Source organism: Cuculus canorus, chromosome 1 (assembly GCF_017976375.1).
Source record: "Cuculus canorus isolate bCucCan1 chromosome 1, bCucCan1.pri, whole genome shotgun sequence".
Taxonomy (NCBI): Eukaryota; Metazoa; Chordata; class Aves; order Cuculiformes; family Cuculidae; genus Cuculus; species Cuculus canorus.
The window spans coordinates 42,669,620-42,694,712 of NC_071401.1; the positions used below are offsets into that span (position 1 = coordinate 42,669,620).

At 41.0% G+C, this 25,093-nt stretch overlaps 1 protein-coding gene across 6 annotated transcripts in view; it reads right to left on the minus strand.

The window, feature by feature from the left end:
- Positions 1 to 25,093, minus strand: part of KLF12 (KLF transcription factor 12) — a 243,007-nt gene that overhangs the window by 60,778 nt on the left and 157,136 nt on the right. For 4 of the 6 annotated variants that reach the window (XM_054062941.1, XM_054062927.1, XM_054062932.1 and 1 more), the window contains exons 5-6: positions 16,553 to 16,688; positions 3,600 to 3,659 (exon numbers count right to left, since the gene is read on the minus strand). In XM_054062941.1, the coding sequence (XP_053918916.1) occupies positions 3,600 to 3,659; positions 16,553 to 16,688 (196 nt within the window). The remainder of the gene's footprint in view (positions 1 to 3,599; positions 3,660 to 16,552; positions 16,689 to 25,093) is intronic. The other 2 variants (XM_054062957.1, XM_054062948.1) reach the window with 1 other exon arrangement.

A 25,093-nucleotide genomic window follows, 5' to 3' on the forward strand; every position in this document is an offset into this window, starting at 1 on the left:
ATGATTTGGTCTCAGAGATGAATTGCAAGTACAGACTTGGGCCTCACATCCCTACTAGCTGACTGGGAATGCTAACAAGTGAAACAGTGTACTCTGCAATGCTTATTTTCTTTTTGAACTGGTGACAAATGACACCTACTGCTTTGACTTAGTCTTACAAATGGGAACAATAAAACAGAAAAGTGCAAACATTTGTCTTAGAATAGTGAAAGACAAAGCAAACTAAATTGAAAATGGTATCCGGCAGGTTAATTCAGATCAGGAAAGTCATCCAACTCCATAGCAGCTTGACCCTAACATAGCTCCAGAGGAAGTGCTACAGCTGCCAGCTAGACAGCTAGCCAAGAAGCTAGCAGAGATGCAAGCCAAGAAGCCAGCCACGAACCCACATGCCAGTGCAGGAAGGCTGTATTCCAGGATTTGGCATCTGGGTCCTCCAGCTGCCAAACATCTCCCATCTGGCCAAGCCTGTGGAATGAGGAGTTGAAAAGAAGATCAGGGAAGTTACACAAGAGCAAAAGCAGTACCAAAGACACCAAGGACAAAGAGGTATGTTGTACCCGCCAGCATCTGAAACTCATGTGTCTCACTTTGCCACCAGTGAAATCAGGGCATTTCTGGATCAAGGCAGGCAGTGTGGACAAAGTGCTTGATGTTTTACAGGAAAAGAACAGTTAGACATGTATGAACTGGCACAACAGTCCCAGCCTGTGGCCATCCACAGAGGTCACCAGATACAGAACATTTGTCTGGGATCAGTTTCGAGTAAAACTTAGAGATTTCATTAGATTTCATGAGCCCAATAAAAATAAGAAAAGGGAAAGGATGTTTCTTCAATACTTTGTGATCCATTCTGTTGCTCTTCCACTGTAAGGAGAATCAAATATCTCAGAATGTTTTTGTACTTTTATAATCAGAATACCATAATTTTGAGTGTAATTTTATGGAAGAATAACTTTCTTGAAATTTAATGGAAGAACATAACTTCAGTAATACAAAATTGAACCCCTCACCCCCAAATTGGAAAGGCATGAAATTTCATTTAAATGAAATATATACCCTCACATAGCTGTATTAAATTGTAGCAGAATTAATTTCTGACAAGCAGTTACCTGTTCCTAAACTGCTGCAGAGCTGTACTCCCAAGGCGCAAGACCAACTGTGATGGATACTCCTAGCACTGCGAACAGTTTTAAGTGCACCGTAAGAATGCATATTTTCAAATGATACATTGAATTAAATATTTGTCTTATTGGCCTCATTATTATCTTTCATTCCGTAGACAGGTCCACAAGACTTAAACAAGGCTTGACATGTAGCTTTCTTGAACAATGTGATCTTTTATTTTAAAAAGATACAGAAGATCCCATATCTCTCTTAGAATCATAGAATGGTTTGGGTTTGAAGGGACCTTAAAGATCATCCAGCTCCACCCACCCTGCCATGGGCAGGGACACCTTCCATGGATCAGGTGGCTCAAAGCCTCATCCAGCCTGGCCTTGAACACCTTCAGGGATGGGGCATCCATGACTTCTCTGGGCAACCTATGCCAGTGCCTCACCACCCTCACAGTCAAAAATTTTTTCCTAACATCTAATCTAAATCTGCCCTCTTTCAGCTTAAAACTATTCCCCCTCATCCAGTCCCCATACTCCCTGATAAAGAGCCCCTCCTCACCTTTCCTATTGGCCCAGGAATACTCTTCCAAGTTTCTGTTTTTATTAGCAGTTATTTGCCTCACCAAAATATTACTTTTTAGTCTCATCTCACTCCAAGCAGTGCAACAAGCATTCAGTGGTTTAGAACTGGTCCAAGAGATGACTTATGCCACCTTCATCTACATACATCTGACCACTCCTGTTGTTCAGGGGGCCTCATTAGTAGGATCTCATATTCATTGTTATGATATGCACAAACTCTATATTTAAATTAATGAGAAACTATTTGATCATAATATTGACAACATTAAGAAAAGCATAAAAAAATTAGGACATAAGCCTTATTCTTGAAAAATCTTCCTGTAGAACAGAAGCTAATATAATTGTTGATTACATAAAATATTATTCCTAATTTTGGCTATATTATTCCTAATTTTGGCTAAAGGAGCCTGCATGCAAAACTGTATCTGAAATATAGATTTATTTTAGAAACACAACAATTTGGGATACTAGAAGGCTCTTTGGAATAATTTCTGAAGATGCACTGATAATTTCAATCAGATCAAAGAAAATGTTAAAGATTTTTAAAAATTAAACATATTGTCTCAATTTCATACCCAAGGAACCCTTAAAAGCTTTGTATTGGCTTTAAGAGAGCAGATGCTGATGCTGCTACTTTGAAAATGTCTGAGTAGAATCACAGAATTACAGAATCATTTAGGTTGGAAAAGAGCTTTAAGATCACCAAATCCAACCCCTAACCTAATACTGCCAAGTTCACAACTAAACCGTGTCCCTCAGCAACAGAGAGTAATAAGATTCTGCAAATTTTTAATATCAATATAGCAGTTGTAATGCAATTAACTACAAATTGGAGATAGGAGTAGATCTGAGGAATGATTCCTGTATTTGACTACTCATTAGCAATTTGAAAGTGTAATTGCTCTTAACCATGCCGTCTTCTTAATTTTATTATGAAGCTTAGTTCTACTTATAAATGTGAAAATTGGATTTATTCTGCAACTTATTTGCTTATACTAAATGTGCGAAGTTTTTTTCCTTCTGTACTCCAGAGACAGAAGGCCCAAAAGTTACCACAAGTAGATAAAGCAGTGAGTTGATAGGTTTAGACTTGTCATATGATGAACGTGACTCCAAAGGATTCTTTCTAGGGGCCAATAAAACAAACACAGGAAGGAGGAGGACAAACAAGCAAACAAACACACCGAGTGTGACCATTTCATTGCACACTATTTTAAAACCAATAAAACAACAGCAATGAAGCCAACAAAACCAGGAATGATGCCAGCATTGGTACATCCCTTTTGTCATATAGCATCCTTTCTACTTGAGCAAGTGAGATGAACCTGAGGCAGCTGATGGCATCACAATGCTTGCTGAAACCTCCTTTTCACTCAATCTGTATACCAGCTCTGTACTCTAAAGCAGGGAATCTACTAGGAGTATTACACAGTAAGGTTTTAAAATCTTGGCTTCCTTCATAAACAAGGAAAGGAGATATCTACAAAGACCTCTTCCTACATTTTTCAGCTTTGCTTGTCAACCATTTCATGGTAACTGGCAATGACCTATTATAGCACGAGCTATGTTGATTCACAGTAACTTTTTTACTCAATTTCAGTAGACTATTTTGAACATTTTAAACTGCATTATCAAACATCAGACAGGACTTTTTTTTTTATTCTCATTTTCTAATCATTGGGATTTCAAAAAAAAATCCACAGCTTTCCCACAATGCACACCACAACCCTCCCAGCCGAAAATCACAAAAAACAAGAGCAAAAATCAACTTTGGACCTTGTCCAGCCCCGCATATCCCCAAGCCATGACATAAAGAGGGAAAGAATGCTGAAAAGCACTGCTACTAGACTTTGGCAATAAAACAGAACAGTATATAATACACAATAAAATGCTTCATACCTGGAGTTGAAAAAACGAAAAGGGTTAACAGCTGACCTGGCACAGCCCCACATGCTCTCTCTGGAAATTGAACACAGACAATTAGGAATTTTAAGTTACCCCAAACAATTGCAGGGGACTTAGACAAGCTTGAGGAAAACTTACTGCAAAGTAAGCACATAGCCTCAGTGTGGAAGGGACTTCAGGATTTTGACATTCACTTAAAACTCCTTCTTAAACTGCAATTGCTCTGTAGAGGTCCCAACTAATACTAGACAAGTCATTAGGAGCTCTACTGTTAATTTGCATGGGTGCAGAGACAAAGCTTAAGGGCCCAGGTGTCACTTGGGGTAATTCCGGATCATGGTGTATCGTATTTTCTTAATAAAATGCTATCAGTAACCACGAGAAAAACATTAATGAGAATCTAGGGCATGCAGACGTTGTTTGAAGAGGAAACAGAGGATGGCGCAAACGTCTGCTCCCAGAATTCTGCTGCTTAAGTAATATTATTCCCAACATATCACTGAAAAACCTAGCCTTTAACACTTTTTACTCAGACTCCAGGGAAACAGATAATCTTCTAGAATATTATTTGGAATATTGAACACCACAAACATATGATATCATAGCTGTAAAAACTCCTGTGTTGGAATTCAGACTGCGTGGAATGTTACTTTTCACTGACAAATTCTGACCTACTGCATATATTCAAACAAGAAGCACCACACAGCTGGCTTTTGGAAACAGTTCTACCACGTTAGGGAAAAAAAAAGAAAAACCTGTAGAAAGCCAAGTCCATGAATAACCTCCTTCAGTCCTTCTCTCAGTGGTTTAGACCTCAAGTGTACCATGAAATCAATCTGAGGCCAACACCCAAGAAACTTGCAAAAATATTAGGATAACAACATGAATCCCAACAAAGTTTGAGCACAGGAGCAGCTGAATGCATTTGCACTAGAAACATTTTGGATCCTTTATAAGGCTCAATTAAAATGGCCAGGTTGGCACAGTAATTCTTGAAAGTGAGAAGGAAATTTTCAAAACAACTTCTCTTGATTTCTATAACTGCACTTCACATTCACCCTTGGAAACCTACAAATAATTTATTTTCTCCTGGGATTTTCTACAGCATCTTTCAAATCTCTCACATTTCCATGCTTCAAATATACAGTAAATATTGGACTTGTTTACCATTGGCTTGATTTCACCATTTGTTAATTGTTCAATTTCTGATAATGACAGAAATCTGCTATCAACATGACAATGATGTAAAGAATTTTCAAAGTCTAAGTTATTAGCTCTATCATAGCCTGAAACTGCTGGTTTCTACCATCTTTTTCCATTTCCAGGGTTGTTGTGCCCCAAGTGCAGGACTCGGCATTCGGTCTTGTTAAACCTCATATCATTGGTCTCAGCCCACTGGTCCAGCCTGTTCAGGTCCCTTTGCAGAGCCTCCCTACCCTTCAGCAGATTGACCACCCAGCTTAGTGCCATCCGCAAACTTACTGAGAGTGCCTTCAATCCCCTCATCCAGGTCATTGATAAAGACATTGAACAGGACTGGACCTAGCACTGAGCCCTGGGGGATACCCCTTGTGAAGTCACAACTAAACTTTGTACACCCCAAAATGGTCCCTTTTTAACAACTAGGCAATATGGCTGGCAAAAATACAGTTGGTGAGGATGATAAGTAATTGTATGTAATTGAGGATGATAAGGAACTGTATTTTAGTCAGCAAGAAATTTAGCAGACAACTAAAACTCCCGTTAGAACCTACAGTATCCAGGCACTGAAACAAAAGACATCCCAGACAGCCTCCAACCAACCTCACAGACACTTACTATGCTCTCATAAAACTTATGTTCCCCTCTGTTTGGCCTGAAAACCAAATGGCTGGGACCTCCCACGCCACCTCTGCTCTGACCCAGGAACTACTGGGAGAAATGCACAGTGCTTACTTCTAGGATTTGAACCTTAGCTGTGCTATGAAAATGGCAACACGGATTCAGCATAAAAGGGATCTGTAATAGTCACTCCCCAACCGAAAATACACGTGTGGGAGGAAAAAGAAGAGGAAAGGATGTAGTAGGACCAATCCTAGATATGCTTTGCAATGTAGCCCTGCATTCCAGAATTGGCAAGTGTAGTAAACTGGCTCCCTGAATCAGTGCTTTAACCACTAGGTTTTATGCCAGACACGGTTGGCTGCACCACTGCCGCTGCTGGCCATCACTTTTTTAGATAGAGTGAAGGCTATCATCTGGGCTTTAAGACAGGCAGAAATAAGCAAGCTTACAACAAAGTATCTGACCTCTTATTTTCTGCAATAGCAAGCTAGGAACGTAATCTGATTGGGTATTTTAATCAACAACTAAAAGTCAGAAGCCTAAGCTCCAAAGACATTGGAGATGACTCACAGTCAAGTACCTAGCAGGTAACTGAGGTGTCTCAAGGAAGCTGGTTGCTCTGTCCCTGAACATCAGAGCATTTAACTCTGTGTTGGCTATATTGTGTGAGTGCTGATGCCTTGTGTAGGTGCTCTAAAGCACGGCTGGAGCCAAACACCTATTTTATAACCTCACAATGCTCCCACCAGACCCCCTCAGAGCAGGCAATCCGGATCTTATCTTGAGTTCTCATGCTCTTACGGTTCAACTTGGTTTTGGGTACCTGCAGTATTTCACACAAGTTGCGAGCATATGCAGACAGCAATACCTTTATGCCATGCAGTATATTGACAAGGATGTACCTGTTACAGACCTGCAGGTACTTGGTAGATCCTCTCGAGCAAGAGGAAAAACACATTTTGACTATGCCTTAGTAGTGTCTAAGAATCTCAGAAATAATGCAGTGATGCAGACAGTAAGTAGTTTGGAAGAAGAAATACTGAGTGCAAAGGGAACCAACCTGTTAAGCTGAGTAAATAATTTTCAGCAGATAATTTATTATACAACATTACCCCACAACTCCGCTTTTGAAACTTTTATGACTGAGATTTCCATCATTATTCCAACTACTCCTGCGAACTCATTTATAAACAGTTTGACTCTTTAACCCTGTTAAGCAACTGATCACAGAAGTAGCAATGACCATTAGTCCTTAAGAGAAACATCATGGTGACTTCTACATGAAACGATTTGCCAATCTGCAGCATTCTGTGTCCCTGATTTATCAGACAGTATCCCAGCCTAATGCTAAATATTATATTTTTAATGCAAATAATTGCAGGAGATATTCTGACAAGACTGAGACTCTTGCTGAGTTTTAACAAGTACGCGAATGCAAGTATTTCTTTTTTTGTGCCTGCTGGCAGCTTCTGGTCATTTCCAGGTTACTTCATTTTTCAGGCTCTGTTTGCAATGCCAGAGATTTCTACCAGCAGCAGATGCTGTACATAGGCCTTGGAATGAGCACTTTTTAGGGCAGCCTCTGACCTCAATACCTGCCAACCTGCTCTGCACCACCTGAGCTTAGTGATACATTCTAGGTAAGAGTGTTTTGGCCATTGCTGCCTTCTCTGATTCACCCTGGTCTCTTCCTTATTTTCTGCCTGCATCAGTTTTCCCGTTTCCTGGCACTGTTGTATCCTGTAGCAACTCAGTATATCTCAGAAAGGTAAATAAAAAACACGATCCAAAACTTTGTTCTTGACACATCTTTTGTTCCTCACAGCTGTAACACTGAAGGTGTTTGGATTGACTCTGAAACCAGTGCCTAGTATTACTTCTGACATGCCACAGGATTAGATGCTAGTGTCTCAGCCACTTTGTCGCTTTACACCTTGTTTCAGCCTTCAATTCCTTTCATTTTGGCTTGAGTAACTTCATATATGCGGTGGTTTTAAGCTCCAATCACCCTTTTCTTGATGTGTCCAAAATGGTATCAATTGTTTCCTTAGTGACACACACATGGAGAATGACACCTCTTTGGCACACAGGCTCAGCAGAAAAACTTCTCCCATATCCATCATCCTGGAGTTTCCTTTAACTTCTCTTTATCTCCAGCCTTAAAAGAACTTGCTGTGAGAAATGAGGTTGCAGTGGAGTCACTACTAGTGAAAGAGGATTGAATTAATAAAGGTGAAAACCTAGCACAATCTTCCTCCATTGCGTAGGAAAAGGAAAATGGCAGAAAAAATGTGGGTTTTTTTTTTCTTTTTTTAGATCCCTGTATTCACATTCTCATTCAATTATGCCTTGCTAAACAGAGCTCCTCTCTTAACAGTGCCCTCCTCCACATGCAGTTTACATACCTGGGACCTACACAATGCTTTTTGTGGTTTTGCATGCATTGATCTAAACACTCAGGAAACCTTTTCCCACAAATCAGTATAAGCACTGCTATTAAGATTTAATTGCGCTGCATGTTTGTCTGTCACAAAATCACAGGAACTGCCTTATGAAAACGGGAAGATAAAAACCTTGTCTGATGTAGATAATGAAAATAGATGTAATTTTGGCTCAAGTGACAGCAAAGGACAATGCTTTTTCTTATCAGTAAGTCAAGGTAGCAGTTCACTGAGGTAGTTTTATCGTGGATTTTTCTGGCAATGTTCTGCTATCTAATCCGCACTGATGAGTATTTGCTACAGCTCTGAATTTCTTAATGCACACAGCTCTGCCTCTGCTTTCTGTGCTGATTTAGGAAGAAAAAACAGAGAAAGCTGAATAATGAATCACTGGGGAAACAGATGTCAAATAGGTGTATGAACTGCTGACTGGGTAGCAGTAGTGCAGAATGTTATTTATAATTCATTCTTTGGTGTCATGCTCTTCAAGAAATTACACAATGCCTGCCTCCCTATTAATAAAATGCATTTCACATTCACATATCTAACCACTAATGACTCCAGTTTCACTCTGGAGCAACACATTGTAGAGGATTAAGCACAGGACTATAAGGCAGACGTTCCTGATCCCAGCTCATCTTCTGCTTTGCTGCATGGCCTTGAGCAAGTCACTAACCTGTAGATAATTATAATATTTGAACACACAGGGGATCTGTACTATTTAATTAGTTAATGTTTGCAAAGCACTCCAAAGATGAAAAGTGCTACACGAATTATAATCATACTATATTGTTTTGGGGCATTTTACTCCGAAGCACATTTGTGTAAACTTGCTTAGTAATGTAAAATCCCAATAACAGCAAAGTTTCATAACTGTTCTGAAATGACTGGCACTTCTTGGACTAAAATTTAAATTAATTAACAAACTTAGCCTATTTTTGAGAAGATGATTCTATGAAACGATTCAATACAGGCACTGAACTGAGTCTGGGAAACAAGATACTTGAAAGTTTGCCTGTAATGGATAAAGGCAATGAAAGGGATATACAGAACGATATCTATGAACACATACACATTACAAATACCTCTCACTGCACCACGCTGATCCTCAAAATAGCTGAAGTACAGTGTTACTTTTTTTTCTTTGTAGCATCCAGACTTCTGTCACAGTTTTAAGATTAATCGTTAGAGCGAATGAAGTTAACGGTAAAACTTCTTTGGACTTTATCAGAGCTAGGATTCCTTGGTTCTTCCAGGTTATTATGGACTTAATTTAGATATTTATCTTAAAAGGAAAATAACAGTCCTAGCAGTGATGTGATAAAATACATATTGAAGAGTAATGTCTAGCCTAGCATTTCAAAGTGATTCAAAAGAAGAGAACAGACATCCTAATGTCAATGTGCCCTTGCTCTAGATTCATCTACTCTACAGTCACGGTAGCTTACTGCTATAGGGGAGATATGAAAACATAATTTTGTGTAGACCAAGCTAAAAGCACTTTTATTTTCAAATTAACTTTCTTCAGGGAACAATTTGACAATATTTCCTAATACACTGTCATTTAAGCAATACCATCCTTTCAAAGCAGGTGGCGATGCCAATTTCTTTGTAGAAGCTGCATTAGATTTACAGTTGCCATCCACCTGGCACTTGTTCATAATGATTGCTGATGGGAAATCTGTTATCCTGGCAAAAGGCTCTAGGACATATATCAGCAAATTTCCACACCAAAAATCCTAAAATGTCTATACATACATAGAATGGCATCCTTTGATTTTACTGCCCAACTGTTAAGTTATTGAATTCTCTTTTGGGGTAAATAAAAAAAAAAAAAAAAAGAAAGAAAAGAAAATCAAATGCTCATAGTGCCTAAAAAGCAATTCCTAAAGGTATATAGGGCTCTCAAGCTCTTGCAGTACAAGTCCTTAGAACAGCTTTAGGCACATTCATTTTTATACACAATTAGAGCATTCTGAGAATTGAAATTCTACTAGAAGAAAGTCTGTAAAGTGCCATATAAATACACTGTAGAAGAAGTCAGTATAACTTCAGTGAGTTATCTGAACTACACATAGGTAGAAGAAATCACACCTATAGTAGTTGCATAGGCCTCAAGTTTAGATGGTTTAGTTTCTTCTTGAGCAATCGACTATTCCAGCATGGCCTTAGAAAAATCACATGGGGGGGGATTCCTCATATATAACTTCAGTAATGTTAAAGTTTACCACTTTTCCTAAGCCATTTGTCTAGGCTGCTTTACAAACACTGGGAAAGACGGGCACCTCCAAAAGGCAGATGATCACAACTGATAAGAGGATTGGACCTAGAAGTATGCACATTTCTCCACTGAGGAAATCTAAAATACTTGCACCTAACGTGTGGATAGATTAGACTGATGAGATAAAACCTTGCTGCAAGGATATGTCCCAAATGGACAGCCTGGTAGTGCCCAGATGTTCCCTCAGCCAGCTGAGACACAGCACATCTCTGCCAGCTCAATGGTGCCCTTGAGTTATTGGCTAACTTCTGACCTAGCAATAATTTTCACTGCAGAGATCTCTTCTTTCCTGTGACAGGATACATATCTGAGACTGCTGGCAAAAAAATAAAGCAAAACTAGGACAGAAACATCCCTGAAATAATGACAGAGTGGGGGCACCAACCATAATACAGATGATTGCCTCCCTTACAGAGTTCTACATCACCAGTGTCTTTCACTTACATATCTACATACACATTTCTCTCTTTATTAATGTTTAATAAGTCAGGTCACTTTGTAAAATGACTCTCGAGGGGGCTTAGGAGAAACCCCACAGCATAACAGTGTGTGGGGAGGTGGGAGACCCACTGGCGGTTCTGCTTTCTGCGTTTGGAGTCCAATCACCCCTTCATGAGCACTACAGCAACCGTGCAATCTTTTGCTTGAAAGCCTAACTGCAATGGAAAAATGCATCCCAGACTTGGGAAATCTTCATGAGGGAAGTAAAATTGAAACTGATGTATTCCCACGATTTCACTTTAGACAAATTAGCATTCTGCAGTGAAAAAAAATGCTTTATTGAGAAATTCTGGACACCACTAGTCAGTTTTTGATCTGTAAAATCACCATCCAATTGCGTGCCGGTTTTAAAATAAGCATTTGTTTGCAGAGGGCAGATGAACCAGAGGAGAAAGTTCACACAAGTACTGCCAAAACACCCTTGCTTATGCTTTTTTGGAGACTCAAGACATAGTATTTTGTCTGTAACTACAAGGAAAAACTGAGGTGAAAGTTCCCTATAATGAACAGCACAATGGTAGTAATGACTGCGGTTGATGTAGGAAAACCGACAATATCAGTGTAGAAAAAGAATAGCTGATGGGAACACAGCTATAAACCTCAAGAGATAAAAATCAACCATAGAAGTTGATTTACACTGAAGAACAGAAAAGAGAAAAAAAGAGATCTAAGGTGAAAAAAATCATGCTTGAAAAAAGCATTCCCATTTATGAGAGTATAGTGGTAGTGTGGCTATGCTGTCTGTTTGTTGGAGAATTTCTTTTTTCCTAGTGCAGTACCCAAAACTATCTTCCACTGTTTTGCAATAAAAAGTCAGTAGAATTTAAAAATAAAGTAAGATGATCGCATTAGTATCAATGTATCAATCACATAAGGTAGCCGAAGAGAACAGTGGGCAGGGTCAAAGCCTCTAATCTCATTTTCATAAAGCACTCAGTGGCACACAGCTCAGTGTAAAGAAGAGTTTGCTCTAAAGGTCACCATAGTCACATGCAAATGACAAATCACATTTCCAGGGATTATCTGCAGCTATAACTACAAGTATTCCAGATTTCCTCCCTGAATTTTCTGTCTCTCCATCACCACAGAAAAACAAGAAGTTGCCTTAAACATCATCAGTTTATATGCATAGTCTGTCTTCTCTTTGACATTATTTGACAGAAAAAATAGTTCTGTCAAATGAACTTCCTCCACTTACATCCCTTAAGGAGAAAAAAGTCTAGAGGAAGAAAGAAGACTTTCCAGATCTCTGAATTCTTACTGATACATTGGTGAACATTTCATGCTAAAAATCACCCTCTGAATCTCCCACTTCTGCCCTCAGCCTCTGTAGGGATTTTATGTTGTGTGTGTTCAGGGAGAGAGAGCTGTATGCTATGAAATAACATATTTTACTGCGCAAATGTGCTGGGACAGAAGGAAATAAATGCCCTGTTCAGGGTTTGCATTACTATATGCCGTGGAGATGGCTCCTGAGCCCTGCTGCATCAGGGCTACCTTGGGACGGAAGGGCTGCCAGGCCGAGGGAACAGCACACTGCCGCCAAGCAGAGCCCTTAACAAGTTTTATTGGTCTTCTAGGGCTTGACTAATGCCTTCTCTTCTCTTGGCTTCATAAAGATTTCTAGAGTGTTCCTGAAATTTGACCCTGAATATATGATGCTGTTCTTGCTGTGTAATAAGCATCAGTGGTGTCAGGCATAAAGAGGCAAATCTGCTCTTTGTTAGAGAGCTACATGTCAAAATGAGTTTGTAAAACACGCCACAAAAAAGATGAAATGCTGCTTACAATGCAAAGCCCACTGAAATCTACATATTGCTGCAAGATTTATTATCAGCCAGAGCATATTATCTGGGATTAATAAATTATTCTTAGTCTATATTATAGTAAGGCATAGCAAATGCCATGTAGCAGCACTGTCGCATAAAGAAATTTCACCAGAGTACCGAGCTTGAAGTAATGACTTTGTTTATCTATAACTTTACATTACTGATTGGTTTTGCTGAACTAAAGGACTATGATGTCATTCCAAAAGAACTACTGAGAAATCTGGAAGCTCAGCCAATATAAAGCTAGCAGCAAGATTGCCCTGAAAAAAATTAAGTCATACTTGGTTATTTTACAAATATGCGAGCAAATTACACTCTGTTTAAGTAAATAAGAACTAATGCCAAACACATGGCTCTTAGTGTCTGATTGTCACATTTTTTAATTTTGTATGACTATAGTGGACCTGAAGGAAAGCAGTCACACAGGTGCATGCCTTCCACTTTTAGAGGACACGAACAGGAAAGATTTCATATAGGTATTCCAAACTGTCCTGTGACATAAGGGTGATTTCCTGGACAACAAACTTAAAACTGACTGTATTGAAACCACAGTTCCTCTCCAAACACTGAGTAGATGATTTCCCTCAGCTCATGGCTAAAACCTCAGCATTGCTAACCCCACCTGGCAGATTTAGATCAATCCAAGGAAATATGTTGGAGCATTCAGTATGTCCTGTCACTCCCAGCTGCTGGCACACTGCCTCCCCAGTCGGGCGCCGTGGATTGCCTTACCCTCACCTCACACCACAGATCTGCAGTGCTGACACGTATGTCCCCGGCAGCTGTCTGCACTGCCGGCAGTCAATGGAGAGGAACGGGCACTCATGGGCTTGCGTCTCTCTCTCTCCCTAAATTAGACAGCTAGAATAGGTCAAAAGAATTACTGCCTGGACATGCCAACTGCTATCCGGTCTGTACATAGGGAGGTGAGGTAACTAGCTGGGATGAAGATATCTATGTTGCAGATGTCTAACTAGTCAAGACGGATCCTGAGCTCCACAGATTGCCCACAGGGAAACTCAGAAGTCTCATGAAGGCGACCCCCACACAGTCAAACAAATTGCGTGAGGGACTGCACAGGATCAAACAAAAACAAACTACCCACCACAGGGTATGTGCAATCCTGCTGCTCCTGCAGAATAGGTGGCAATAGGCAAATATATATATATATATATGTATATATATTTAAAATCTTTATGCAGGATAAAGAGGGCAACAAAGCTGGTGAAGGGTCTGGAGCACTAGTCTTATGAGGAGCAGCTGACAGAACTGGGGTTGTTTAGTCTGGAGAAGAGGAGGCTGAGGGGAGACCTTATCACTCTCTACGACTACCTGAAAGTAGGTTGTAGTGAGACAGGTGTTGGTCTCTTCTCCCAAGTAACAAGTGACAGGTTGAGAGGAAACGGCCTCAAATTGCACGGAGGGAGGTTTAGATTGGATATTAGAAAAAAATTCTTCACCAAAAGAGTGGTGAAGCATTGAAGGAGACTGCTCAGGGAACTGGTGTCCTTCCATGGAGGTGTTCAAAATGCATTAGACATGGCACTGTGGAACATGGTTTAGTAGGCACGGTAGTGTTGGGCTGACGCTTGGACTAGACGAACTTAAAGGTCTTTTCCAACCTCATGATTCTATGATTCTGTAATTTAAAACATGTCTGAAAACCAATCAGGAAAAGCTCAGCTGTTGTCTTGCATCTGCAACCAGCATCTATGAACCAGGCTTGCAGTTTTGTTTAACAAAGGCAAGATTGCACAGCAGCAATCCGGTACTGAAGGAAAGAGATGCTGCCAGACCTTTGGAGGTGCCATCCTATACTTCTTAGCCAGTATACACAAGAAAGTGGGGGTTTTTTTCTGTTAGCTGTATAACTACTCATGAGAAATAGTTACAAGTTCACTTAAGGAAGAATACACTCTACTTGATAGTCTTCCAGGCTCCAAGGTCCAGTCTGCCTCACTTAGGCACTTATCTTAGACATATGCTTTAGTGCATACTGAAGCAGCCTCCTATGCATGCCTCTATGCTGCCCAGTTGTTCAGCAGAACAGTAGATGCCTTTCTACATCCTCAGAGGAAATTCCTGTCTGCTAAGTTTAGATGCCGAAATGGAGCACACAGGATCTCCCTTTGGAAAGCTTCAAAGGCACTTTCCTCTCTGCAACAACGGTATGTAGAACGCGGGCTTTTATTATCAGTGGACTGCTTTGCTAAACCTCTAATGTTAAGGTACATGCTAGCTGCCTAAATTAAGAATGGAGCCCACCTATAAGGTGCTGTATTCTAGACCAAGAAAGAAATGAAGTGAGTAGAGTCAGTATAATGTGCTAACGTTTCTTTTCAACTCAGCAGCTGTCTGTGTGATGTCTGTGACTGAGAATGAAATAAAAAAGAAGACAAATTGCAGATCACAGTCAAATTAGATTTTCCTAATGGTGCTTTTGAAATAAACTAACAGATTACTGTTTAAATAAAACCTGTAATAAGGATGAGTTGATGCTATGTTATTGAATTATTTAATTTAATTCTTAAGCTCCAGAGTCAGCCAAGTAATATTCAATACGTTTACCTTCCCAAAATGTGAAATGCAGTGTTGAAAAGCTAAAAAAGCTTTTCATGGTTTGACCAATTCTCTAAGTGTTCCACCAATATCAGTCACAGAGAATAGTATGTGCCTGCCAGTCATATGTTAGAAGTATTTGCTAACACACCACACTTCCCCTTTTCATTAATTAGACAGAACCATTTAGTGCAAAATTGTGACAGTTTGTTTTATTTTTCTGGCTTATTATGTGTGCTACAAACTGAGAAAAAAATAGTTAGCACTTCAGGCCTGGTGTTGTTAAGTAGTGAATTCAAAATATGTGTGAGGCCTGATCTATCAAGCAATAGTGTCAGTGGTGAAGAAACCTTCTTTTCATCACCCTCAGAAGGGGAGCGTGCAAATTAGTGAGATATACAAAGAGATTATGATGCATTGCTTTACCCGTTGCTTTGCCCATTGCTTTGCTCTCTGCTTAAGGGAAATACAGGTTTGAGGTTAATCACCTTGACTAGAAAATGAATTAGTGGATGACTGGTGAAACCTCCAAAAAAGTAGTTCCACCTCAAACAGGGCTTAGTTTCCGACAAGCGAATAGGGCATTGCTTTGGAAATGTCAAAGTTTCTGGCCACTGATGGCCAGGAAAACAAAGCAAAACTAAGTATGATAAAACGTTTAAACTGCATCTATAATAAATTATATAGTAACAATGTCTAATGGCCTTTATTATATCCCTTCCTATTTAATAACATCCAGAATGCCCGTATTTTGAACCTCTCGGATAACATAATGTGTTTTGTGGGTCTAGCACAGGCTTCAGTGCCTGGAGGCTCTAGTTCTATTTCCAGCTCTGCTTCAGACCTACAGGGTGACCTTTACGCACAACCTCATTTTCCTCACCTATAAAATTATTTACCTCACAGTTGGTTCCCTTCCAGCTGCTACAGTGGCTGAGCAAGCTCATGCATCTACGGAATTGCTAATGTTCATGATAAACCCTTTTCTTTTTTTTTAAACAAGCAATACAGACATCATATTAAGAAATTATTTGTCCATCCAGTGAGTAAAAGTACACAGAAAAATAATAGTGATGGAGAAACTTTTCAAAGCCCCTCAGTAACTTCCTTTCAATGACACTGTCCTTCAGAAGACATGTAGGTGGTTCCTGTTTGACAGTCACTAGAAGAAACTTCTTGATGCTGCTTTCAGTCAAGAAAAAAATCCATGTTTGTTGAATGAAAGTCTAACTTGGTCTCCCATTGAAGAGGACATAAAGCCACTGCAAGCTTTGCAAAGTAAATAAAGGGGAAAAAAACATTTTCAATTTGAAACTTTACCTAATAACAAGGGTAGAGAGCAAGAAAGGAAAAGAGAAACAGAGAGACACAAGAGATACAGACATCTCTTCTTAAAGGGCATAAGCTGCACACGAGATGCTGGCAGGTAGGCTGGACTGCAGCTGGGGGGACACCCCTGCGGCGCTGCCGAGGGCCGGTGCCTCCATCTCCCTCTGGGAATATGATACTTACTCTTGTACTGCTCTGGCTATGGAGAGCGCTGTAGATCCAGTTTCATTAACGCTATCTAAGGTCACATTTGGCAGGTCGTCATCATCACTGTCACTTTTAATTTGTCTGGGAGATAGGCCTCGGGGGTCCATTTGTGCTGGAAAGAGACATATAATGGATTAATATGAGTGTGCTGAAATTAATCTTGTCCCAGAACAACATCAGGGTGCACAACACATCTGCTTGCTTGGGCTGGATGGCACCGCTTGTTCTGAGCTTCCCAAATCAGGTGATGGATTCACAAAGGCATCTAGCGGTGCTGCAGCTAGGGACAGGCATTTCCAGCAGCATGCAGGTATGTGAACACACAGAGGCTGCACCAATGCATTCGGTAGACCTGAAATAAAACTGCATATATAATACTTATCAAAAACTCAGTTTACCCTCAAGTTTCTTATTCCAGATGTCTTCAGAAAGCAAAGATAAAGGGCTATATCTGCTTTGTACAACACAGCACACTCGAGAGTGAATTTTACAGCAAAATCTCAAGAGCAATCTTTAATTTAAACTGTCTGTCATGATATACCAGGCTAGGACCCCTGTCACACCAGTTAAATAAAATATAGGTGTCAAAATTGTACTGATTTCTGACTCAATTCAACACCAGTGTCAACATCTGAAGGAGCCTTCTCTCGATGTTACAGGTGGCAAAGCTGCTGTACGAATTCCAGGATTGTTTTGTCCATCCACAGCTTACACTATGTGTACAATACGGCAATGCACTGGCAGTGGGGGCTGCAGGGCCCTCTGTGTGAGGAGAGGCCAGGGGTGCCCCACGCTGGACACAGCCATCTCCAATGGACCCACCGCAGGGCACGGCTGAGCCCTGCAGCCAAGGAGGTGGTGCCTCAGGAAAGCATATTTAAGAAAGGGCAAAAAAAATGCTGTAAATAACAGCCCTGCAGACACCAAAGTGAGAGAAGAAAGAGACGAGGATATGAGGCTCCATTGTGGAGCAGATTCCTCTTCACCTGAAGAGCCCATGGTGGAGCAGGGGAATAGCATGAGGAGGAAGGAATAGCAGAGAGGAGTTGTTATGGACTGACCACAGCTTCTGTTTCTCATTCCCCTGAATGAAGGAGTTAAGTTGAGCCTGGTAAAAAGGGAATGAGGGGTTGGTTCACCCTAATCTGCTTTTAATTGGCAATAAATTAAATTCATTAAATTGTAAACAGTCAAGTCTGTTCTGCCCATGACGGTAACTGGTGAGTGATCTCCTTGTCTTTATCTCAACACATGAGCTCTTCCAACTTCTTTTCTATCCCTGTCCTGTTGAGGCAAGAATGTGACAGCGGCTGGGTAAGCATCTGGCAGCCAGACAAGATCAACCCACCAAAGTTACGCTTTGTGCCAAAAAGAGGAGAGCAGAAAGGTAGGCTACCTGGCTTATCCTTACCCTGGCTGCCGCCTTCCAAAGGGAAGTAAGCACAACTCGCATATGGACAGGGGGAGGAACAAAGAGATGAGTGTGAGGGGGACTATGGTGTACAAGCATGGCCTGGGACAGTGCTGAGAGAAACTGGAGGCTGCTGATGTCACGGGACAGACCCAGAGACAAACTTTGGTGGTGATGTAAAGAAAGAGACATTCCTTCTCACCCATGAAATACCACATAGGATTAGAAGGTGCCAAGAGACACTGAAAACAGAGAGAGCAGACAGTAAAGCTGGAGAGATGCCTGAGTATCCAAGAGAGGAGCGGGGAGGGAATGACGGGCAAAGACATTTGTTTAAATCTGTTTGTTTTGTTTATCCAGGTGAAACACAGAAATCGAAGATTATTTATTTGAAAAACTGTTAAGTTTGTGAGCTTGTCCTCTCCTGTATTGCAGTGTCAAAGGTAGGACATTTCCTGGCTCTTGCAATGTGCTTTTCAAGAAAGGCAGCTAGCTCAGCTCCGGTTAACCACAACCCTGGACAACAGGTTCCACAGGCTCCCTTTAGAGATCACCACAGACTCCCTTTAGAGATCACAAGACAGTGCCCTGGGCATATGGCTAGACTGCAGCTCTGAAAGCGACAGTTAGATTTCCCTCTTTGCCATGTTTCTTAAGTTATTGTGTTCACGGACTCTGGAAAAGGGATTGAGTTACACTAAAAAATGGGAGGGCGGTAGGTACTCCAGGAGCTGTGCAGCCATAAATGTAGGACTGATGGATAGCTAGGCTCTTGAAAAGAAAACCTTCCCCAAATGAGCGATGACTTGAGGGAAAGTTAGTCTTACATTTTAATGTATGTCTTAACTGTGAACCACCTTTGAGTAAAAGAACAGTGAGTGATTATAACTACCCTCTGGCTGCATTTTTTTTTATGTTAAAGGACTTCATAAAGGAAATGCTATTACAATGCAGTCAGTAAACTGATGCAACAACCTATTCTGGAAGCACAGTGCACTTACAGATGCAGAGGGTGACTTCTATTCGCTTTCTACTAACACAGCTTAGGTGCCTCAGTAATACTGGCTACCTTTGGACTGCCTATTATTTCTACATGTATGGTTAAGAAAATACCTTTTGCTTACCAAAGCAAAGACTGTTGACAATGAACAATGACCTGCGTGAGACAAAAGTACAGCAACTTAGAAATGGTTCAAAACATTAAATTGTTTTAAGTAGAATGACCACCATTCTGACTGGGCTTCTGAAAATCACAACTTAACACATAATCGTATTCAATGCTTACCTGAGCATTAGGAATAGACTAGTACTAGATTAAAGAGCAACTGAACCGTCTAGTCAGCTGATCTAGCCCAAGAAAATGATAGAACCATAGAACAGTTTGGGTTGGAAGGGACCCTAAAGCCCATCTAGTTCAAACCCCCTGCCATGGAAAGTGACACCTTTCACTGGATCAGGTTGCTCAAAGCCTCATCCAACACAGCCTTGAACACCTCCAGGGATGGGACAGCCATGACTTGTCTGGGCAACCTGTTTCAGTGTCTCACTATCCTCACAGTAAAAAACGTCTTCCTAATATCCAACCTAAATCTCCCCTCTTTCACCTTAAAACCATTATCTCTCATCCTAAAACTGGAAGAAGTGTTGTTTCTGAGAATGTCTTGTTCCCTAACATTCCTTTCTGAAAGCAGTTTTGAGATTATTACTAATTTCATTACTTCTTCATTTTTTCTTAGAATGAATCTTGCTAAAAAAAGTTTTGTTTGTGTTTGTCTGATAATTAAATGCTGCTATAGGTGATGCTTCTGTGAAAGCTAGTGCTTGTAGGCAAAAATTGTAAAAAAATGCTACACATGCAGTACTTTGTTTTAATGATGGCTAACTCTGATTTCCACTACAGCAAGTTGTTGGGGGATAGCTCACAAATCTTAATGCTTAAACCTAAGACTAACTTGAAATCACAAAAGTTGTTATATAATTTAGCCTGTAATACCATTATTATACATGAATTCCGATCATGTAAGTGGGAATACACTGACATATACAAGAGTATAAACGTGTACGAAAAGTCCTATGTACTTTTGTTTCTTATAAGACAGACTGTTTCATTATCATTGCAGAATGCCAGCTCGTAAGATGTTACTGAGACTCCTATGATAGCTGGTGGTGGTTTTAGATTACCAGAGGAATGTGCTAGAATGAAAACTCTCCATTACATTAAAATGCTACCTTTTTTAAACTTCTGCTTGGCAAGATAAATCCCATTCCGTGCACTCCTAACATAGCCAAGAAATTGCCAATGGGCTTGTGCTTTTGCCCCTATGTGTAATTTGGCTCACTGTGCACAGTATACCCCATCAGATGCCAACATTTGTGCACATCATTAGGTCAATCTGATCCAGTGGAAGGTGTCCCTGCCCATAACAGGAGGGTTGGAACTGGATGATCTTTCAGGTCCCTTCTGACCAAAATCATTCTATGATCCTATGATCACAAGGTTCTGTGATACATGAGCATGGTGAGAATGAAAGGCGAGGAACAGAAATGTACCAGTGGGCAAATTCAAAAGTGGGCAATTGAAGGATGAACCTAACTAAACACGATAATTAAATTAGAGAATGATCTAAGGATTTTTCTGTTATATTTTAATGTCAGCCCACACATACACACTTTTTTGTCTCGCTTTCCAGACGTGACCTCTTCTCAGCTTGCAGACTTGGGTGGCCAAGGCGCTGGGGAGCTGAGGTGACTAACCAGAAGGCTGAACTTTGCTGTTGCCAGCTGGTGTAAACTGCCCTGTTTTCTCATCAGCATGGCTGCAGCTGCTGTAGGGAAAAATAGCCTTTCAAGCTCTTCTCCTGCCCCAAATGAGCCATGTGACTAACCAACTGGCCAAAAGCCTAACAGATATCTCCTCCTCACCACTCTCTATACTGTGCAAATGGCAGAATGGGTTTTTTATACATCCAGAGTTCATGACTCCTACTTACGTCAACAGATTTGACTTTCTCTTGGACATCTAAGAACAACTGTCAAACTGCTGGCACCAACATTTATAAATACCAGCGGCAGTTCATAACCACTGAATTAAGAGTAATTATCAGCCTAAGGAACATCAAGCTGGAAAGAATGAAGAAATGCAAGCGAGAGATAATTTAGAAAATGAGACGAAAAAGGTGGAGGACAAGTGAGTAATGCTGTGCAACTGGCAAGCAAGGAGGAGGAGAGCTCACAGAACACGCCAGTGCCTTTTAACCTCAGTACTGTACCTTGCTCTGATGACCAAGGTTTTCCTTGAATTTAAGACCAGAAGAGACCCAGCTGGGTCAATGAATCAAGTCCTCCCTATCACAGGCAGACACATTTAATTAATAAAGTTCAGGCCTTAAAAAAGAGCTGATTTTCTTGCCTTTGCCAGTCCACTTGAAAGGCAAGATTTGTCCAACAGAGCTATCAGGTGTTTTTGTGAAATGTGAATGAGGCAAAGGCGAGACAAGCAAAAAGAAATGAGTCAGAGACTGCTTTCGTGGGACAAAGGTGTCATTGAAAGACTGCACAGGAGTCACAGAAGCAAGCTGTTAGCCAGGGGAGTTATTAAACAACATCTGGAAGTGCTGAAGGCTGCAAGCAGCCACATCACTTTCCATCTTTGTTAGCCTCAAGAAACAACATTCCTTTTTGCTAAAGAAAGTACAGAGAATCGCTCTTGATGCATGTACACATACACAATCACTTCTCAATGCCCCCTTTGCCAAACAGTACCAAAGAAAGATGTGCCCTTTGGGCGGTATGTGCAAATTCACTCTCTGCACTTGTTTTAAGGTAAGATGTGCAAATGGCTCTCACATAAGACGCATACCATCCTGTAAACACTCCAGAACTCGGTCTACCGTCATTCATATTGTATCTCCCAACTGTCAGTTGCCAGAAGGAAAAAAAATCTGATGTGGATCAGATACAAATTTGTTCCTATTTCTATCAAACTAAATAATTTCTTGGCTTTACAATTTATACTGGCTGCGAGAGCCAGGCAATACCTGATCCTGTTTGTCAGGACAAAACTGCCTCTTCTGCAATGCTGGAAGAGATTTAAACTTGCACAGCAACTTTCTAATGAGCAATGATTGAATTTGTGCTTTCCAGCACACAGCTATGTCATTTTTGACATGGTACAGGATTAGATGTGTGATAGAAGTAAAATTATCATAGAAACATATAATGGTTTGGGGTAGAGGGAACCTGAAAGATTATTCAGTTCCAACACACCTGCCATGGACAGGGATACCTTTACTGAATGAGCTTGCTCAAAGCCTCATCCAACGTGGACTTGAACACCCCCAGGGATGGAGCATCCATGACTTTTCTGGACAAGCTGTTCCAGTGCCTCACTGCCCTCACAGTAAACAATTTCTTCCTAATGTCTAATCTAAATCGCCCCTATTTCAGCTTAAACCTGTTCCCCTTTGTCCTATTGCTGCACTCTCCGATAAAGAGCTTCTCTCAGCCTTCCTGTAGGCTCCCTTTAAGAACTGAAAGGCCGCTCCAAGGTCTCCCCGGAGCCTTCTCTTCTCCAGGCTGAACAACCTCAACTCTCTCAGCCTGTCCTCCAGAGGTGCTCCAGAACTCTGATCATCTTTGTGGCCTCCCCTTGACTCGCTCTAACAGATCCATGCCTTTCCTGTGCTGAAGACTCCAGAACTGAATGCAGGGCTCCAGGTGAGGTCTCATGAGAGCAGAGTAAAGGGGCAGAATCACCTCCCTTGACTTGCTGCTTGTGCCTCTTTGGATCCAGGAAGGATCCAGCCTGCAACCTTGTAAGGGCAGACAAATCCCTCAGGAGGAGATGCATCCTCCACCTTTCCAGGGGAATAGCCTGAGCACAGGGTTGTGCCATCAGGGTATTTTTCTCCTTCTCCACTCTCTGAACTTGTGCTCCTGTCTGCATTGGGGCATCTCTTGGAAAGGGAGGGACTGTAGATTTCTCCCAAGTAACAAGCAACAGGACGTGAGGAAATGGCCTCAAGTTGTGCGGGGTGGGGTTAGATTGGGTATTAGGAAAAACTTATTTACTGAATGTGTGGTGAAGCATTGGAATAGACTGCCCAGGGAGGTGGTGGAGTCACCATCCCTGGAGGGGTTCAAAAAATGTGTAGATGTGGCACTTCAGGACATGGTTTAGTAGGCATGGTGGTGTTGGGATGATGGCTGGACTGGATGATCTTAGATGTCTTTTCCAACATTAACAATTCCATGATTTAATCCTCTCCAGGTTGATGAAAAGCCAGCACACTACCCCTCACTTCTCACACAATCGCTGGTGTTACTGTGTGCTGAGTAAATGCTATCCCGTCTGTCATATTTGGACTCCATCAGAATATGTTCTAATCGCTTTACCTCTTTTCCATGAATATTTAGGGATACACAGCTCAAGTGCTCTGACCTGGTTGGGAAAGACCAAGTCCCATCAAAAATCCTACAGCTGGATGACTGTAGTAGGCAGCCTGAACCTGGGTCCTCCCAGGGGTGAAAAGGGCCGTACACTGCTGTCAACACATATTGCAATCTGTTTTTTCTCTCCAATCAAAATTACAGTGAATGAAAGTGATGAAAATTCATCTGAACAGTAGGCTCACAAAGAGTCACTAGAAGTAATGTTAAGTGTACACACTATCTTTGATTTAAAGACAAATCTGAGACTCTAGGGTTAAAGATGTATTAAATATTTAAGTGTGGGAGAAAACTAAGCAACCATCAGGAGGTTTGCCTCTCTTTATAGCTAAGCCACGTAGTACTAACTAATGTCAAAATGATTCATTATGAGATATTCCTCGCTGATGTGAATGCAGACAGAAAAAATTCAGCCTCCTGAAATATTGAAGCCTCTGGTTCATTTTATCTTAATACCTCAGTTTTTAGCATTAAACTAACTCCACTGCTAATAACTTTGCAAACATCCATGCAAGTAGGCCTGCTGATACACCACAACATAATAAAAACTGAATTACACTTAGCTGCTCTCTAAAAATAATTAAAAATCTATTTCTGCCTTTTGAAAGGATTTCCAAATTCAAAGACCATTTGCTTTTGTTTCACACACTATATTCCCTATCCTGCTTTCTGTGAAGGTTGCCTAATATTCAACTCACTAATGAATGGGATTGCTCATTATGGGATTTCCAAGTGGTCCTGACATCCACTCACGGGACTTGCCAGCCACAAGCAGGCTTACACAGATCTGCAGTGAGGAGAATAATGCCAAGATCCATGCTAGATGAGACGTCAGCCTGGACAGAAAGAGGGGAGATGTAGATTAGACAGTAGGAAGAATTTTTTTCCTTTTAGGATGATGAGGCATTTGAACAGGTTGCCCAGAGAAGTCATGGATGCCCCATCCCTGGAGGTGTTCAACGCCAGGCTGGATAGGGCTTTGAGTAACCTGATCCAGCAGAAGGCGTCCCTGCCCATGGCACCTGTGTTGGAACTGGATGACCTTTACGGTCCCTTCTGACCCAAAACACTTTATGATACTATCGCAGGGAGGCCCCTCTGGATCTTGCTAGCTCTGATCCATGCCTGAATGACAGGATTGCTCTCATAAACACAGCCACAGGTTTTTATTGCAATGGAAGTTTAAATTATGCAGAAACGTGAGGTACCTCAAATAAGCCAGAAAGAGTCATGTGTGTTGTTGCCAAATGTATTCCTTAAAAACTCCTCTCCAGTTGCTTTCAGTCCATACTGGCATAGAGCAGGTAAAAGATTCTCTCTAGATGTAAGCAACAGTTGCTTTGCACTCATCTTCACTAGGAATGGAAAACCAAATCTACCCCGGACCTCAACATTAACATTTACAAGAACTCAATGGTACTGCTATTATGCACATGCGTGTCTGTGTCGTCTGCTGGGCAGGAAGGACTGAAGTAACAAAGTGACATTTGCTGCCAAACTCCTAGAAGGATGGTACTGGAAAATCAGTTAAGAAAATTACATGGTGCTCCTGCATTAGCACAATGCACTATTAATCAGCCAGCATCAGAAACACGGCAAAAGAAGTAGTTTGAACCTAATAATGATATTAAAAATCTGCCACTCAAAATGACTCCAGG